This window comes from Mus musculus, chromosome 2, assembly GCF_000001635.26.
Source record: "Mus musculus strain C57BL/6J chromosome 2, GRCm38.p6 C57BL/6J".
In the NCBI taxonomy this organism is placed as follows: Eukaryota; Metazoa; Chordata; class Mammalia; order Rodentia; family Muridae; genus Mus; species Mus musculus.
The window spans coordinates 136,873,500-136,892,909 of record NC_000068.7 but is presented as its reverse complement, the minus strand read 5'-3'; the positions used below and the strand labels follow the sequence as shown (position 1 = coordinate 136,892,909).

Below are 19,410 nucleotides of genomic sequence, written 5' to 3'. Positions count from 1 at the left end.
GTGAGAACATGAAGTTGCTTGTCCAGCAGTGCTAAAAAAAAAAACATTAGAACATTATGTTCCTGGTCCCAGCTTTGGATATATCAAAGCAAGTGGATGAAAAGGAGGTTTCGTTTTGTTTTGTTTTGAAGTTTACTTCTATATTTTATAGCACAAAACTAGCTAAGTATTCAACAAATTCAATGAATGAATGAATGAATGGGAAGAATATACAAACACAGCTGATCACATTTTAAAGTCCTCTGGGAGCTATATTCACCTCTATAGATGCAGAAAGCCATACAATTAATGATCAAATTTGCTGTTCCATCCATTTTGCTTTGTTATTCTACGGAAATTCCCTCAACGTTATTGTCCCTTTAAATCTCAGTCTTCCTGAACAGTGGTGTTTAACAATTCTAATGGAAAGAGAAGGAATACCTAAGAGAAAAATTGTGTTAAGTCCCAAAATCCAAAACAAAAATACGTATTGGTATAAGATGGCCAAACAGTTCGGTCCAACTGAGGGAAGAGCTGGGTTATCCGAACGAAGTATCACACGCTCTTACCTACGATGGTGGCGGGAGGTGGGTTCGGGCTGTAATGCTTTGTTACTGTCCGGGGTCACTGGTGGACTAGTATAGTACCTGAACGGGAAAACTCAGACTAAAAAGGCGGCAGACCAAGCTTCAGCAGCTTTGGCTTACTTCCCGTTTCCCAGCGTCCCCTCGCACGTTAGAGAATGCAACCAGCGCCCAAACACAAGATGGCATTATCGACTTCATTCGGTTGGAAGCCACTGCCAGCACCTACGATGGCGCCCGAAGCCCTGGCTAAGGTAATGGGATAGCCGGAAAGAACTGCCCAAACGAAAAATGGCTTCTGTCGATGATATCAACGCTTTATGGAGACCAAAATAAAAATGGCGGCCAAAGCGGATTTTTTTTTTTTTTTTAAGAGGTTGGAAAAGCCACAAATACAATTGGCAGATAATGTATCACTGTACGTCAACGATATGTACTGATGGACAACAACAACAAAAGCCGTGTTTTTCGTATCACAAAACTATAGGGCAAGAGTAGAAAATATTTTTAATGAGGAAGATTAAAAGATACGTTGAAAAATAAAGGTGCCTTTCACGGTGCCAGAGAAAAGCGAAATAAAATATGTTTAAACATAATTTCATAATGCTTCGGGTGGTTCAAAAGAATAAAAGACTTATCTCTGAAGAAAAAAAAAAGAAAGGCAAAGCCAAGGAAATTAACCAACCGGATCCGGCACTGAATTGAAGACTCCCGACTTCTGCCAACCCCGCTCCTAGACTGGGCGGAAGTTTCCTGCATGGCGACAGGCTCTGTCTGCGCATGTTCGCTCTCTGACGTCACTCGGACCGGCAGGGCGGAGCCAGTTTCTACAGCTTAGGGCGTCCTGAGAGAGGTGGGAATTGACAACTGAGTGACAGGGCAAGGCGCCTTGTGATTGGTCAGAACAGAGGAAACGCCACCTAGGACTGGTAACAGCTTCATTCGTTCTACAAATACCTTTCGAGAGAGCAGAGAGCCGCACGCTCTGCCACCTTCTTGGTGCTGTGATGTGATGTGATGTGACCTTTCAATTTTGGTAGCGCGCACAGACAGAATACACGTCTGCCCGTAAGATTTCCGGTGACGGCCGCAGCTTTCCTTTGCGGGAGCTTCACGCAAACCCCGGAAGAGGGGCGGGGGAAGGAGGGGTGGTGCGCGTGAGCATAGAGTTGCGCATGCGCCTTCTTGCCGCGCAGGGCAAAGGTGGTGGCGCTCCGCTGCGTGGTTGGTTGCTGTGCAAGCGCGATTTCTGGTTTCTGGTGGTGAAGGTGGCCTGACCTAGAGGTGCAGCTGCTGGTGGGCAGGTGAGAGGGGCCAGGCCGCTGGTGGAGAAGCCAGCCTGCGGCCTCACCGCGTCCCCGCACGGAAAGGTCGCGAGTGGTTGGGACAAGGGTATTTGGGGGCGGGGATACAGAGGCACCTGGCTACCGGATTGGCCCAAGGACAGCTTTCAAAGTAGCTTCAGAGCGGGGCGGTGGTGGTGCACGCCTTTAATCCCAGCACTTGGGAGGCAGAGGCAGGCGGATTTCTGAGTTGGAGGCCAGCCTGGTCTACACAGTGAGTTCCAGGACAGTCAGAGCTACACAGAGAAACCCTGTCTCGGAAAACAAACAAACTAAACAAAACAACAACAATAAAAACAAAGTAGCTTCAGGATGTGACTATCTGATGATGGATCAGTGTGGGTGAGGAGGAGTGACCAATATCAGGTAGAGTTTGAATAGAGCTTCCTCAAACTCACATGCACAAGAATTGTAACTGAAATGACAGACCCATAATGCCACAGGAACTGGAAATACCTTTAAAATGCACGTTATTTACAGTTGCTGGCATCTTGAGAAAGCAATAAGTTGACACGTTGGGGGAAATGAACAGCCTAAACTACTCAAGGCAAGCAAAAAGACAGTTGTCATTCTGGAGTTTTACTCTCGGGTTGTTAGCCAGTTTCTGAGATTTACATATCTCTCATCATTTCTTGCTTTTTCCCCTTATTCTCTGAACATGACCCAGGCACCTCAGTGGACACAGAGTCTGGTTAGTGTCTGTTGATATCAAACATGCACAACCTGCCATGGAGAGATTACCCCAAATAAGCAACTATGTATAGTTTGGATGTGAGGTGGTCTGGAGGTTTTTCGTTATTGTTATTTACTGGTTTCTAATTAATTTTCTGAAGATAACTAATTTGTAATAGAAGTTAAAGTTGATTGTCATGTTTGCTCAAAATTTCTGGTATTGCCTAACACCTCTGTATATGTAGATTAGGTATCCAGAAGTTCACACATCTGATCACTTGCCAACTCTTTATTAACTGTCCTCAGACAAACATAAGTGCCATCCATTCTGTCTTTGCAGCTTTTCTGTGCTGTAAAAGTTTTCTTATTTCCTTCATTGCTTACCTGGCTTCCACACTTTCACACACACACACACACACACACAAAACCACAAAACCTGTTTCTTGAGAATCTGAAATTTTATTTTATTATTTAATTTAATTTTTTTGTTTCTTTGTTTTTTAGAGAGAGGGTTTCTCTGTGTAGCTCTGGCTGTCCTGGAACTCACTCTGTAGACCAGGCTGGCCTCAAACTCAGAAATCTGCCTGCCTCTGCCTCCCAAGTGCTGGGATTAAAGGCGTGCGCCACCACGCCCAGCTGAATATTTTATTTTCATTTTCTTGTCTAGCATAATGAATTGGAGGCCAGCACAGGTTACATGTGACCCTGCCTCATGGAATCTCAACAACATTTTTTTTTTTAAGGCAAAGGAAAAACACATCCTCCCTTTTCCGGTGATCAAAGCACAGTACCAGTCCTTACCTATCTATCACTGAGTACCAGTCCTTACCTATCTATCACTGAGTCCAGGCTGCGGCAGGAGCGTGTATTGCACAGCAGGTTCTTGATGTGGAACTCATTAGTACTCTTGCCAGTGACTTAGCTGAGACAGTACAGGTGTAAAGAGGATTGAGGGGAGATTTGAAGTCCAGGCGATAGGAATCTACAGTTCATCCCTTTAAGTTATTGCTTTATGACTCAGCCATATTGACCTGGTTTACTCGATTTTCTGAAAACTCGTTGGGAAAAACTAAATCTGGATGGCCTTTGTATGCTGTAATAACAGATTAAACTGTAACCCTGTTAGGAGTATAAAGGTTTTCAGTGACAATCGAGGTCACTAAAACAGTCGCCTGTAAACTCAGCTTTAGGACTTCCTGAGAATCGTATTAAATGTTCCTCGACACTACCCTGGAGTTTGGCTTCTGTGGTTGTTCAGCCTGAGAATTTACATTTCTACTAAGTTCCCCAGTGACTAGTGCTACTGATAATGAGACCACAAAACAAGAAAGTCATTTAGAGGTCCTAAGTGTCGTCACTGCATCTTAGGAAGATCATCTGAGATGTCAGGATGTGGACAGTCTTGAAGAGTGAGGGGAAATGTAGAATACATTATATCCAGATTTCTGAGTTGGATAGCTTAGTATATTTTTAATCTTGTATTGTTTTCAATTATGTATAGATGTGTGTCTCCTTGTTGGATATGTGCACTGAGTTGCAGGTGCCCTTAAAGACCTAAAGGTCTGTCAGATCCCCTGGAATTAGAGTTGCAGATGGTTTTGAGTCACCGGATGTGGGTCCTCTGCAAAAGATTTTAGCTACTGAGTGATCTATTTCTCCAGCCCTGCTTTCTCTTTCTTTTTGTCTGACCCCCCCCCCCCAATAAAATACAGGTATAACAGCAGTTTGGAAGGAAAGAAAGTTTGTTGTTGTTCATGACTCAGATCAGTTTGGTTTTTGTTGTTTTAATTAGTTGTGAGACAGTTTTATGTCATCTAAGTATTTGCTCTTTTGCTGAAGGATGGATGACCTGGAATAATGCTATCTTCTCAGTGACTCTCTTGTAGTTCCCAGGCCTGAGATTACAACCTTTGTTTCTTTATAGTGGAGAAAAATGGTCACAAGCGTGCAGAGGAAGATGACCTTTAAGAGTAGTAGGTTGACATAGAAGAGGGACCAATAGGGTTGGAACTGACAGCAAATGAGACTAGACCATAGGTAACAGAAGTACCGCTTACTTAATCTAGGCAGTAGGGAAGATTAAAATGAGATCTAGAACAAGTACATTTTTACAGACTGGACAAGAAATAGAGGGATCAGTATCCCATACAAAGGTAGAAAAAAATGAAAATCTCAAAAAGGATGAAGGGTAGAAATTGGCCCTTTGAATTTAGAGACAGATAAAAACCCTGCTGTCACACTGAGGGCCAAACAACTGGACACTTAATCCAGAACAGTCTGCATAATTTCCATTCTCTTTCCCCACACTAGTGCCAAGGCCAGATGACAATCAGGATAATTATAACTCAGATATAATAATATTAGATGATAATTTTAAAAATCAGTGGAATGGAATGGGAGACATCTGAGACAGCTCTAAATCACTGTGTCCTTTCTAATGAATCACAGACTGCCAGAAGGTTGGTACTTCTCAGGCATCCATCAGTTGCATTTTAGACCTTATAGTTAGTGACATGCTCATATAAGGTTTTCAGTATTGTTTGGTTTTAATTACCTTTACTGACATCAAATAGATTTCCCCAACTTAGATGTTGATCAAGCTGTCCTTGAGTGGTGAGTGAGAAAAGCAGTAAGATTGTAGAGTGGAAACTGTAGAATTCAACTGCAAACCATTGGCTCACTGGGAGTAGAAGTTTAGTTTTAATTTGGTGTATGTGTATTTACACGACTAGAAAAGTCTAACAAAATTTGTGCCATTTTAGGGGAGATATCTACAAAGTGTGGGGGGAGGGCAAACCATTCTTCTCTTTGCCATGCTGGACAGGTTAGGCGTGCACACAGTATGGATTCCTTTCCTTTAAATCTGTACTTGTACGGCACTATATGCTGCATGATGATTAAGTCCAGTTAGACATAGCTATTTCTTCAAAGGTTGTTTCTTTAAGAGGAAAACTTTAAGAATCTTCTCTTCTAGCCATTTTTTCAGTTGTGCCTGGTGTCTACACTAAAGACCAAACTTGGACTGTTGCTTAAATTGAAAATAACAACTGTTTTTATAAGGACAGTATTTTTAAAAGAACTATTCAAGTCAATGATTGGAATTTACAACTATCCAACATCAACATTTTCATTAAAGACAAAGTAATAGTTAATATCAGACATCCCAAGCACAAGAGCCAGGTCAATTAATTTTAAGAACCTCGCTGGTATTCTCTTCATGAGTGTTTTGTTTTTCATATATTTTAAGCCGAAGGAAACTTCACACTGCCCAGAATGCCAGCAGATGGCGCCCAGGAAACCTCATAGACAGAATAAGAATCTCTTTTTTAAAAAGTCAAAGAACCCTGTATTCAAATGTTAGTAGAAAATAACTAAACAATTGTTTTAACTGGCACTGTTACAGAACAGAGAAATCTGATATCGAGACCCAAGTGTTTAGGATTTTCTAGGACATGTAATTGCCTTTTCTCTCTCCATTTTACTGTCATTTCTTTCAGCTTGGGAATGTAACAATCACATAAAACCTGACTAAAGTCTTACTGGAGAATTGAAGAGATAAAATCTCCTAATGCAGAAGTGAAAAGAGAAGAGTTGCCATCATAGAAAAGAAATAGACTTTAAAGATACTTGTGGTCTGATGTATGTAGCTCATTGTTGTCCCTTGGTGGCCCATATGGATGGTTGCCCAAAAGACTAGAACAAGGTGGAGGTGTAGAACTTCGTTCAGGCAGTGTTCCTTCCGTAGTAAAAACGAGCTAGGGTGAATGGAGCTAATCTGAGCAGAATGGATGGTGTAACTATAAGATACTTGTGCTCTGATTTAGGGCAGAATGGATGGTGTAGACACTTGTGCTCTGATTTAGGGCAGAATGGATGGTGTAGACACTTGTGCTCTGATTTAGGGCAGAATTGATGGTGTAGACACTTGTGCTCTGATTTAGGGCAGGTAGCATGAGACCATGGTCAACCTCTGCAATCCAAGGCAGGCTCAGAACATGAAATGTGATGCACTAGGCTCATTTACCACTGTGACAAATGTCCCCACACACTGGGAGGCGTTCATCTTCATACCATTGTGGAAATTCTAGGTCAGTGCTCCCAAGCAGAAGCTCCTTCTAAACTTTTGAATAATATCCTTTTTTCTTTGTTTTGTTTCCATTTTTTCTAGACAGGGTTTCTCTGTATATCCCTGGCTGTCCTAGAACTCACTGTGTAGACTAGGCTGGCCTCGAACTCAGATTCATCTGCCTCTGCCTCCTAAGTGCTGATATTAAAACTGTGCACTACCACCACCCAGCTTGAAAAATATCTTTATAGTCAACTTATTTTTTAAATTTGTGTATTAGTAGTTATCTTTACTATATGTCTGCACACTGAATATGTTCCTGATGCCAGCGGAGACCTGAGTGTTGTATCCCCTGGAATTGGAGTTACAGATGGTTGTAAACTGTTTTTGTGGTTGTTGGGTTCCAAACCCAGGTCCTCGTCAAGAAAAGCAAGGCCACTGAGCCATCTCTCCAAGCTATAAGTGAAATTTTATTGAAATACAATATTGTTTGTGTTTGTTGGCATGATTTGAGACCATTTATGTTTTGGAGTTGATTTAATTTTCCCTTTTAATCTTTTCTTAGGTGTGCTGATGTCAACAGACTATGAGCTTTCAGAATCTCTGGAGAGAGTACAAAGTTCTGATGGTTATGGTACCATTAATTGGGTTCATACATTTGGGGTGGCACAGAATCAAAAGCAGCCCTGTCTTCCAAGTTCCTAAGGACGATACCACTGAGCTGGATAGTCTGGGACTTGCAAGTCCACCAAAGAGCCAAACCTAGGAGAAGTAGCCATCTTGCAGTTTTCAGGTAAGTTCCATTAAATCTGGTCAACAGTGTATTATTTCCCAGGAAGAAAAAGACTAAACTGAAAATAAATAAACTGTTATTTTTTTTGTTAAGGTACATCCAAATAGCCCTTTTTTTTAAGACAAAGATAGGCATATTTGCAGTTCAAAATAATTTATGAATAAAAATCACTGAAATCAAGAGGATGTGATTATATAATTCAAGTCTCTAATCCTTCATTCATAATCCCAAAATTTGAAAAGTTTTAAAAAGCAAAACTTTTGCATAGTGACAATTGTGGCATTTCTGTGTCTTTAAAAAACACAGAAATAGTATAAGAAAGTGCTTTCCTTTGGATTTCAGGTGTGGAGATATGGGTCTGCTTCTGACTGTCCCTCAGCAGCTATGATTTGCCTGCTGAGCTAGCAGAGGCATGGTTTCTTCAGCTGCAGATAGTTTCTGCAAGTGTGTGATATTTGGAATTCTGGAAACTTCAGAGAGCATAGAAATGCTAGGGCCCCAGGAGGTGGGGTTGATGGTTCTTTGTGGGTGAGGGGGGTTGTATGCAGTTTGTTAGTATTCATGCTCAAAGAAGAAACAAAAGGAAAGGAATTAGATTCTCTATCTCTGTCTTTTTCTCTCTTTCTCCTTCCCTCCCTCTTTCTATCCTTTTTCTCCTATCCATTGATATGGAGTCAAACTGGGAGGTGGGTTGGGAGAGTAAAAACAAAGTAACAAAAAACAGCTATGTATTTGTCAAACTCCTTTAGCAGCAAGACTTGATTTGAATTGACTTGAGGCAATTGGAAGTATTTCTTCCACTTAATCCTAAACTTTAAGTTCTCTGTAGAAATGCCTTCCATTCTGAGAATTGTGTTGATTGTGGTACACACTAACTTTTTTTTATTAGAGGACAGGGTATAGTGGCCGGCACCTGTAATCCCAGGATATAGGAGAGAACAATAAGACAGGAGGATTTACGTTAACATTTTACTTCCTGCTGCCCATAAATATAAAGTTCCTGTTGAGCTCTGTATGAACTAATAAACAGGATAAGTGAAGGAGCTTGTTTCCCTTGTAGTACACCGCCTTACAAAAATAGGCTATGGAGTACTGTGGTCCATGGCCTTAATTTACCAACTACTGTGATGGGCCAATCCATCTTGTCATTGGGCTACCCAATTATGCTGCTCAAATTCTGGACCATTTCTTTTCTGCTTCAATTTTGCCCCTCAATTAGTCACTTAGCCCAGAATGCATTTGTACAGAATAGGTAAAGGAACATGCTGTCTGCCTTCCAAATGCATCAGTGCTCTGGCAGTTTGAGTATCTGCTGTCAATTTAAGCGTGTGGTTACACAGTGTGTACTCCATGGCCATCACCATGTCTGCAGTGTTCAGTGTCCCTTCTTGCATCTTACTAAGTCGGTGCTTATGTTGGATTTTTGACGTGACCCAAGTAGTCTTTGGTGGAAATCTCAGCTTGAGTAGTTTTTGCCTCAGGCCTAAAATGAGTCAGTTTTACAAAGAGCCCTAATTCTCTTTAGGAGAAAGTAGTCTGCAATCATATTTTTAGTAACACTTTACATTCTCTTGATTTAGAAAGCAAAATTTTGTTGATGCTTCAGTCATCTATAGATTAGAGTGGGCCGGGCGGTGTTGGCACATGCCTTTAAATCCCAGCACTTGGGAGGCACAGGCAGGCAGATTTCTGGGTTCAAGACCAGCCTGGTCTACAAAGGGAGTTCCAGGACAGCCAGGGCTATACAGAGAAACCCTGTCTCGAAAAAACAAACAAAGAAAAAACATTAGAGGATCTGATGGTACATGCAGCAATCCTCATATGTCTGAAGAGAAGAGGCTCAGGAGTTAATTGTTACCCTTGACTACCTAGGATATTTGAGGCCAGCCTGAGCTACATGGGACCCTTTCTCTAGAAAGTAGGAAGACGATTTAAGATTTTATTAAAAATAACTACTATTGTTAAGATTTTGCTGAATCTAAAATAACCGTTGAAATAATTCTACTATCTTCACCTTGTTAAGTTGTCAGGATTTCATGCCTCCCAGCATGGACTTTACTCCCTAGGCTTACGTGGACTGCTGCTGCACACATGCATCTCCACTGGGATGTGATGACATTGTGTGGTGCAGAGATTGTGACGAGTCATGACCCCCTTTTCTCTTGGTTGGCTAGGACATTCTTTAGGGCTTCTGTATTTATTTGCATTGATCAACATTTTGGTGAGCATTAGTTAACTAAGGACTCTAAAAATAATAGACTAGTACTTAAAACTATAAAATTAACTCTGACTTTAACCGAGTCTTTATAGCATAGTTTGTATACTAATATAGTTGTTTTGCAGATTGATTCAACTAAATGCAGACTATACTAATGAGTTTGTGCAGTAGGAATACTAGCAACTACTGATTTAGTTTCTTGTCCTGTTACTTTAACAAAATATCCTGACAAATTTAAGGTGGGAGGGAATTTTTTTATTTTTTGGCTTACAATTTCAAGCTACAGTTCTTTATTGTGCAGAATCTAAGGTGACAAGAACTTAAAGTAGCTAGTCTCATATCCACAGTCAAGAGCACAGAGCACTGACGCACCCAATTTTCTTTCATTCTCTCTCTCTCTCTCTCTCTCTCTCTCTCTATATATATATATATATATATATATATATATATATATACATATATATATGTGTGTGTGTGTGTGTGTGTGTGTGTGTGTGTGTGTGTGTATGTGTGTATTTATATATGTTAATTTTTTTTCTAAAATCCTTTCCTTAGAGAATGGTACTACCCACACTGCAGGTCTCTCACTAATTGAGTAATTACCCCATTGAGTTTCCCATCACAGTGACTCTAGAATGTGTCAAGCTAACAGTTAAAATTAACCATCATAGCTATCTTGCTGTCATGTTATGTACAGACAGGATTTTATCTTTATACATTCCTATTCAAGCGTAGTTTCAAAGCTAAACAATGATTTTTTTTTTTTAATTACACCAAATAAAGAAATTTTCAGCACTGGAAACCGTTTTGTTTTGGACCTGTACAGGCGCTGGGCAAACTGCCACAGTTGCTGTGAGTTTATGTGTGTGCCATACTACTATGTCTGGAAGATGGTTTTCTTGGGAGTCATCCATCACCTCTAGCTTTTATACTCTTTATACCTCCCCTTCCACGTGGTTCCTGTGGTTTGATGAAGATTTCCCATTTAGGATTGAGTGTTTCAAGGTCTCTCATTCTCTGCACATTTTCCTCTTGTGAGACTCTGAGTCCTTATCTACTACAGGAAGAAGCTTCTCTGATGACGGCTGAACAAGATTCTAATCTATAATAGGAGTCATTTTATTGCCATGATCTCTTAACAGAATAACTGGGGTTTCCTCTAGGTTAAGTATCTATTTTCAGGTTATTGACCACTTTGGCAGTGTCAGGCATGGGTTCTGTTTCATGAAATGGACCTAAAAATCCAATCACGTAGTGTTTGCTTACTCACATGGTTGTACCACTAGTGCACCAGCAATAGTGCAGACAGGTCACTGTTGGAGGTCAAAGGGTTCGTAGCTGGGTTGATGTTTCTTTCTCTTAGGGTAGTGTGCAGAGTACCTTCTACTACTGTGAACACTAGTCAGTAAGGGTGAAAAAGCCTCAGTTTTCTAATGTGCCATTTGTCTTCTAGAAGCAAAGGAGTATTAAGTCCATTGGGTTCCCTTTCTCACTTCCAGTAGGCTTGTGACAGTTAACATTCTCTTTCTTAAAATTGAGCAGAGTATTAAAATTACTAAATTTGCTACCTATAAAGTATTATGGAATTATTCTAAATTTTTTTAATTTCTTATAGAAAGAAGCAACTTTGAATCTGAACTTGATAATAAAAGAAGAAATGAAAAACCCCAGTTGGATTAGAAAGAACTGGCTTCTTGTGGCTGGGGTGACTTTCATAGGCGTCCATCTTGGAACATACTTTATACAGAGAGTTGCAAAAGAGTCTGTGAGGTCTGAGGCCAGAGGCAGACAAAAGAATATTGAAGAATGAAGCAAAATAAAGACTTTGGATTATTAATGTCATTAAATTAATCTATGCTGGTTATTGTCTGAAACCACTTGATTTTGTAGCTGGTAATGCTGCATGTGCAGACTCATACCTGGAGACCAGTCTTTAATGTTCAAACACATGACAGTGCAATAAAATGAAAGCCATATGAACAAACTAAAGCTGCCTTCACAAGTTACACCTGAAGCAGGATGTCTCGGTTAGAAGCTAAGAAGCCATCGTTGTGTAAAACTGAACCATTGACAAGTGAGAAAGTCAGGTCCACACTTTCTGTCTTGAAAGGAGTCATAGCCTCATGCTATGGCCCTTCAGGGAGGCTGAAGCAGCTACACAATGGATTGGGAGGTTGTGTGTACACAACCTCACAGTCCTCAGCCCTGCTTCGAAACCTTTCAGTCACCCATCCCGTATTAAAGATCCTAACGTCATCCGTGCAGAATCACGTGTCCTGCTTCAGTGACTGCGGCTTATTCACAGCCATTCTGTGCTGCAACTTGATTGAAAATATTCAAAGACTAGATTTGACACCCGCAACTGCTATTAAATTAAATAAATACCTCTTGAGTCTCTGTACCAGTTATCTCAAGTCTGAAGCCTGTAGTTGTCGAATCCCAGTTGACTTCAGAAGTACACATACCTTCCTCAGCTTGGTACACAGTATCTTAACAAGCAAACCAGCCTGTATGCTCACCAGAAAGGAAACAGATCACATAGGTGCTTTGATTTTGAAAGCTTTTTTACTTACAATTCCAGAAAGTACAGAAGAACGAATGGTTTTAGGGAAGAGTATAATTGTTCCCTTAAAGGGCCAAAGAGTTACAGATTCTACTGTATTACCTGGACTACTCATTGAAGCATCAGAAGTTCAATTAAGGAGGTTATTACCCACTCAAAAGGCAAGTGGCCTTAGGGTGGCACTCTTCTGTACATCTTTATCTGGAGATTTTTCTAATGCTGGAGAAGGAGTGGTGGTGGCCCATTACCAAGTGTCCCTTGAGAATGCAGTTTTAGAGCAGTTGCTTAATCTAGGAAGGCGACTAGTCACTGATCATGTAGACCTTGTCCTGTGCCAAAAAGTAATCCACCCATCTTTGAAACAGTTCTTCAGTGAGCGCCACGTTATGGCCATCGACAGAGTTGGGGTGACTCTGATGGAATCTCTAAGCAAAGTGACAGGTAAAAGGCTCTCCTGGCTTTTGCCCATTAAAGTTAATGCATCACTCTTTCTGAGCAGAGAGGTTTAGTTTGTGTTACTGTTAATACCTTGAACATTTTTAGAAGCCACCAACTTTACAGCATTTATATCATCTGTAAGCATGTCTGTTGTTTCTAGAAAAGATCCCATTGCCCAGTTACTAAAAACTAGAACGGCGGTGGCCATTCCCAACCTCAGGTGTAGTCTGTTGTGATCTAACCCTCAGATATTGTATAGGCAGTTGAAAGGTCTAACATAAGTATAAGGTCTTAAATTTACAAAGCTTTTAAATCCTCTAACATTCAGGACATGGTTTTTCTGGCTGGAATGCTTCATTTTCTCCACTTTTATTATAACTCCAAGAAATATATCTATGCTGGACATTTACCAAGAATATCTATAGCTGAGTTCTTAAGATCAAAGGGCACTCTTTACTGACACGGATGCTAATAGGCCTGGCCCTCAGACCTTTAAAATTAGTTGGTGAGTAACAATCACAAACTCAGCAGGCAAAGCACACATACATGGTTAGGACAAAAATAAGTTGAATTTCTCATATGAGTCACCTCTCAAATCAATGTACCCATAACTGCACTGACAAGCTCAAATTATCAGTTACGTTCATTTTGATTGCAGTGGTTGCCTTTTGCTGAGCAAGGTCCACCTGTGTTTTGGGGCTAGTCATAAAGTTCTGACCACAAGCTATCACACCTGCCTTGTGAGTTACAACCTACTGAATTAAAGTTCACTAAAAACCATGTATGCCAAACATTGGATATTGTCAACCTAGTGACCACCAAAATGAAAGTTACTAAGAACATGCAAATAGTTACTTGGAATTCATTTTTTATGATCTAAATTATCTACTAATTTGCATTAGTTTAACTGTTTGCAGCTTACTTCACCCAGTACATTGGCTATTCTGGATTTGTAAATTAAGGTGTGGGATGTTTTCCAGTAGCACCAGTGCTATGGGAAGCAGGCACTGGTTTTCTACACTAGTCCAAAATTGTTACTTAACTCAGATACCTAGAACACAAAATGAAAATTCCAATTCCTAAAATTTTCTGGTATCTGGGCATGATAGCACATACCTAATTCCAGCACTTGTGAGGAAGAGACAGGATTATCAAGATCCTCGGTCCTCATCTACATAACAAGTTCAAGGACAGCCTGGACTAACTCTCGGCAAAACAAATCTGCACTCCAAAAAAGTGAATTGCTACAAGTTATAGTTTTGATATTCAAATGTTAAGTGTTATTTCTTACGGAAGTCCATGTAGATTCCTTATATAACTTAACTACCTCTAGAGGTTTTGCAAATATTGAAATCACCTTTATTTATATTTTAATTTGTGATCTATGTAAGAATCAAGAACAGTATAGTGAATTAAGTGTTATATTCTTTATTTTTGCACTTGCATACCTATTTACATTAAAAGAAAAACTCATAGGCAAAAGGGAGTTAGTGACTTAAAGAGAGCCAAATGACTTCTTTTAAAAAGGACTTTTCTGACCCTTTTTCAAAAGTAATGAGGTCCTTAATGTGGTTCTTTTTTTTTTTTAAACAGGGGGATCCTGGACTTCCTAAAAATATGTTCATTTTTTTTTCATGTGCCTTTTCCTGAACATTCAAAATAGCTTTTAACAGATGTTCAGATAGGTAAGACTAGGCATGTAGCTTAGTGGCAGAGCATCTGCCTAACATTGGCATGGCTGGGTTTAATTCCTAGCAACACACACAAACACATACATACACATACAATTAAATGAATAAACAATACCAATCTGCCTAATTTTGTTGACCTGGAAAGTCCTGACCCCACTGTGAATAGCATTAAATCCTGGCAGGAGTTCTGAGACAGTATAAAGCAGAGAAGGTAAGCTGAGCACTAGCATGCACGCATGCGTCTTGCTGTCCTGACTCCAGGAATGGCTGCTTTGAGCTCCTGCTTCTGTAGCGTCTCTTCTGTCAGGAGCTGTGCTCCAGAATAACCCTTTCCCCCTTAACTTGCTTTTGATGGAGGATTTTTTTACAGCAATGGAAAAGTAACTATGACAAAATCCATAAACAAAAATAGCCCAAACAAGCAAAGATGGCCACATGTACATTTGTAATTTCAGCATTCAAAAGGCTGAAACAAGAGGATAATTGCATGTTCATCTTGGTCTACATGGTGAATTCCAGGCCAGACAGGACTACATAGCAAAATGCCATGCCAAAAAGAAGAGGAGGAGGAGAAGAAATAATATTTAAATAGAAGAATGTAAATTTCAGAGATCTAAGAAGATGCATTTTTATCCTATATTTCATATTTTTAATAAGCTTGGTGGAGTCCCTTATACTAGCTAGGAATTAATGTTTGTTGGTTTGTTGATATTGTTTTAAGGGTCTCATCTTTGCTTACACAGTTTATATTTTTTATACTTTACAAATATAGGAGCAACGCCTATTGGTTCTCTAAACCCAATAGTTTCTACTACTTATGGAAGTGTGAAAGATGTGTGCTCTGCAAGATTTGGCTCCAAACATTTTTTTCATCTTCTTCCTAATGAGGCCACTGTCTGCACCTTGCTTCTCTGCAGCAGAAATGACACCGCCTGGGAGGAGCTGAAGGTAGGTGGATTCCAAGGCCTTCAGCAGGGATGAAGCAGTCATGCAAAGGGTCTGCAGGGTGAGGTCTGGGTTGTTTGTTTTGGTTTTTCATATTTTTCTATAATTTCCACAATGATATAAATAACGAGACCAAAAGGGACAGAAGGAGGGCCTGGCAATATAGCTCAAAGGTAAAACATATGCTTGGTACATATGAGCACCAATCCCAGGACCATAGGAGGGCAGAGACAGGGCAAAGGCTCAAGTAAGCTAATTTAACGGCTGCTACAGTAAACTTGGAATATAGTGTACCATCTGTCATTTCTGCGCTTTATAAGAAACCTGAAAGTTCTTAATAGGAAGTTTTTCTGAGAAATTAATTTGAATTGTATACAGTATCCAGTCTTTGGGCATAGCAATACCACATTGCCATCTACAAACATGGTGTGCTACATTCGTAGCCATCCTGGGAAGCATGTCACTCGTGTGCCACAGGTTGAACATGGCTGGACTGAGTAGTACAGGTAATGCGTATGAGTAATTCAGTCAGAAAGTGGATTTCCTAGTCATTATCCATCTCCCACTTCTGAGTAGAGTTTATTGTTTTCTGTACATTTTATATAAGGGAACTGACAGCATAGGAATTGATCATGAGTTTAAAGATTCACATATGCTTAAAGATTCATCCTTAGTAAGTCAGAGATTTCTGTTTTTTACTTATTACTTAGTACTCACTATCATTTCTAAAACAATTTATACAATTGTATAACATTTATACAACTTAAGACTTATTTTTATGGAAATACCACCAAACCTCGTTAATGCGGATATTTTTAGGCCATATGTTTATGAGCAAAGTAGATGGAAAGAAAAATATTAATCTAATTTCATGAAAGAAGACCATTGTGTCCTTCATTCTCTAGTCATTATTGGAAATGTGAATTAGTCACATTAAAACTTTGATAAAATAGATGTTGTTCTTTGTAAATTAAAATCTGTTCCTTTACACTACTGAGATATCTGAGTGGGTAAAAGCACTGAATACCAGGCCTGATGACTTGAATACAGTTCTCAGGAGTCACATGAGGGAGGAAGAGAACTGACTCCCACAAGTTACCTCCACACTTATACCAAAGCACGTGTGCACACTGACCTACATACACACATGATAAACCTAACTTTTTTAAGTTAAGAAAAAATCTGGGTACCTACCACCAAGCTAGATGACTTAGGTTCACTTTGTAGAACCCACATAGTGGAAACTGTCCCCTGACCTCTACGCATGTGTCCTGGCCTGCCCTTTCTCTTACCACACACAGAGAGAGAAATGAAAATTCAAAAGCCTGGCTCTGAGTTCACAGTCTAAGATGCTATGAGAGTGTGGTGTGCTTTGTGTACTAGCGTGAGATCCCAACTTTAATTTGTTTCTTCCTTAGCTCACATGTCAAACAGCAATGCACGTCTTGCAGTTAACAATCAAGGAACCGTGGGTTTTATTGGGAGGTGGCTGTACAGAAACACACTTGGCTGCATATGTCAGACACAAGGTAAGCTAAACAGCCTCTGTACGTTATTTGAATTTTCAACAATTTTTGTTTTGTGAGACAATGGCCAAATCATAATACTCTAGGAACCTTTGCTACTTAACTTTTCAAAACTCAGATAATGTGGTTGACTTCAAGAAAGTAATAATTATAAATACAAGATGCTAAATTGATTGTGTTGGTTATTATGATTCTAATATAACAAATGATCATGTTCTTTGAGCATTGTCTATGTAAGGCATGTTGAAGCTGACATTCTGTTACTGGGAATTCTGAAATTCTCCAGCATCTGATGTTCTAATGCTCAAAACTAAAGAGCAATATAATTTTAAACATATCTCAAGTGTTTAGCTGATATGATAAGTACTTCATCAGTCTTTAGCAGTTTTCTGGTGTGCATTGTTTGTTTTTAAATCATAAAATTGTCCTTTTTATATTTAAGGAGTGACCATGGGTCAGCCATTTAGAATAAGCTGATGAAAGAGTTAATTCCTTCATTCTGTCACATGACCAGAAATACAGACTTTTCCTCTGACCAGCCATGTTAAAGTTTACAGCCTAGCAGGTTGACTCATACAGGCCAAGCAGCACTGTTGCCAGACGCTGAGTGATAAAGCTCACTAACTTTATGAACAAGGTTTTGATCAAGTATCCTATTTTTCTGAAGCATTTTTGTAAATGTTTCTTTGCTTTCCTCAGACGAAGGGATGAGATGAGAGCCATACCCAAGCTGTGCAAATGCATGGCTTGGATTAAGCCCAGAGCATTTTTTTCTCTGTTGTAATTATCCCTAGGCCTAGGCCTGGAAGCTTCTAGCAATCTAATCTTCTAAGCTAACTAACTGATTTATCTAGCTTCTCTCAGCTTCTGTCTGAATTGCTCTGCTTGGCCTTGCACTAACATTGGCAATCTGTTCTAATCTTCTGGCTCTTTCTCATTCTCTGACTTGTTCTGTCTTCACCTGTGTCTACCCTGTTCTTTTTCAACCTGTCTCTGTAAAACTGCCATACACACACACCGCACTCCTTCTGTCTCTCTCTCTCTCTGCTCTTAATAGCCTCTCTTTTCTGTGCTGTTGTTATGAGAGTTGGGCATATCCTATCTCTAATTCATTTTGTCATATCTCTGTCTGATTCGTCACTTTGTCTGCCCCTCAATTACTTGTCACTTTCAAACATGGCTTCTTCCTTCTACAAACTAGCCTTACCTTCATTGTTAGGGATGAAAGGTAAGGGACTCAGAGCATGTCTGTATTCCAGCCAGATCATAGAGATTAAGAAGGTCTTTGGATGTGATCCATTGTCAGAGCAGCCATGTTGCTGGATTAAAATTCCTCTACACATTTTCATATTAATATGTATGTTTTCACTGGCCACCTTCTTTAGGTTCATCACGAGGCAGAAGCTATTGTCAGAGATGATGGGTGTACTCAGGCAAAGCTGCATGTTGCTGCTGAAGCATTTTGCAGTGCTCTGGAGTCCGTTGCTGGCTCTTTGGAACATGATGGTGGTGAAATCCTCATTGACACGAAGTATGGACACCTTTGGTCCTGTCAAGCAGATTCTGCCTCTGTTGGTAACTGGTCAGATACGCTGTCACGGTGTGGCTGTGGTTTGTACAACAGCCAGGAAGAGCTCAGCTGGTCTGTCTTAAGAAGTACTTATCATCCTTTTGCACCACAAACCTGCCTTCCACAGGCAGCTTTGGGCTCAGCCAGTAACCTGACTGTGGACTGCTTCACTGCCAAGCTGAGTGGCTTACAGGTGGCTGTAGAGACAGCCAATTTGATTTTAGATCTTTCATATGTCATTGAAGATAAAAACTAACATAAGAGAATGGCATATATATGTTCTGAAGCAAACTAGTTGAGGTGTCTAAGAGAGCATACTGTTCTCTCCCAAAGGCCTGTTCTCCATAGGTGAACAGATGACCTGTAAAAGTATACTTGTATACTTAAGGAAGATTATGGTTGTTAAATAGAAATGTATAGACTAATAAAAATTCTTGATGCCTTTATTTTCATCACCATCACCCCACTTTTGGTGTCCTCACACACATTTAAGTTTGGAGGTTTATGAACACTAAATAATAGGTCACCTAGGAAAATGGAAATTGCCTTGATGCTGCTTCTCCAAGTTGTTCCAAGAAAGGGTGCCCTGTACCTTTCCACTGGCAGGACATTACCATTGTTAGTTCTGTACACTAGCTTTTTGTAAAGCTTGATCCTTCCTTGATGATACATTGCTGCTCTTATTTTAAATATTGAATGAATTTATTGGTATATTTTAATAAAATGATCTGTGTTCCCTAAAGTTGTATACAATCCTTACTAAGAAATACTGGAAATGTAGCTAAGCTTGCAACCTCACCTACTCAGGAGGTCCTGGCAAGACCATTGCTCAAGCAGCACTTGAGCCCTGCCGAGGCAACTCAGTAAGACCGACCCTTCTCAGAATCAAAAGGCAGGGAGGAAAGTAGAAGACAACACTTCTCTAACACTTGAAGAAAACTATTCAAATTCTAATGGTAAATCATGGCATGAGAATTCTTGATGAAAATAATTTCAGAGAAGGTCATTCCGGCAGAAATAAA

At 40.0% G+C, this 19,410-nt stretch overlaps 2 protein-coding genes across 13 annotated transcripts in view; one reads left to right on the top strand and one right to left on the bottom strand.

Annotated features, from left to right (window-relative positions):
• Window positions 1-1,697, bottom strand: part of Slx4ip (SLX4 interacting protein) — a 190,139-nt gene extending 188,442 nt beyond the window's left edge. For 2 of the 9 annotated variants that reach the window (XM_011239814.2, XM_006500290.4), the window contains exon 1: window positions 549-1,509. The gene's annotated coding sequence lies outside the window, so the exon portion shown is untranslated. Of the gene's footprint in view, window positions 1-548 lie in introns of all 9 variants that reach the window. The other 7 variants (NM_028834.3, NM_001355669.1, NM_001355670.1 and 4 more) reach the window with 6 other exon arrangements.
• Window positions 1,504-19,130, top strand: Mkks (McKusick-Kaufman syndrome). 4 transcript variants are annotated; one of them, NM_001286981.1, is made up of 7 exons: window positions 1,504-1,867; window positions 7,210-7,437; window positions 11,271-12,379; window positions 12,584-12,659; window positions 15,120-15,295; window positions 16,711-16,821; window positions 18,204-19,130. In NM_001286981.1, the coding sequence occupies exons 3-7, from the start codon at window positions 11,675-11,677 to the stop codon at window positions 18,642-18,644; spliced, it is 1,509 nt and encodes a 502-aa protein (NP_001273910.1). In that variant the 5' UTR covers window positions 1,504-1,867; window positions 7,210-7,437; window positions 11,271-11,674; the 3' UTR covers window positions 18,645-19,130. The 4 variants fall into 4 exon arrangements, with proteins under 4 accessions (NP_001273910.1, NP_001135418.1, NP_067502.2 ...); NM_001141946.1 differs by having other exon boundaries at window positions 1,504-1,631; window positions 11,271-12,659; NM_021527.2 differs by having other exon boundaries at window positions 11,271-12,659.
• The last annotated feature ends 280 nt before the right edge of the window (window positions 19,131-19,410 follow it).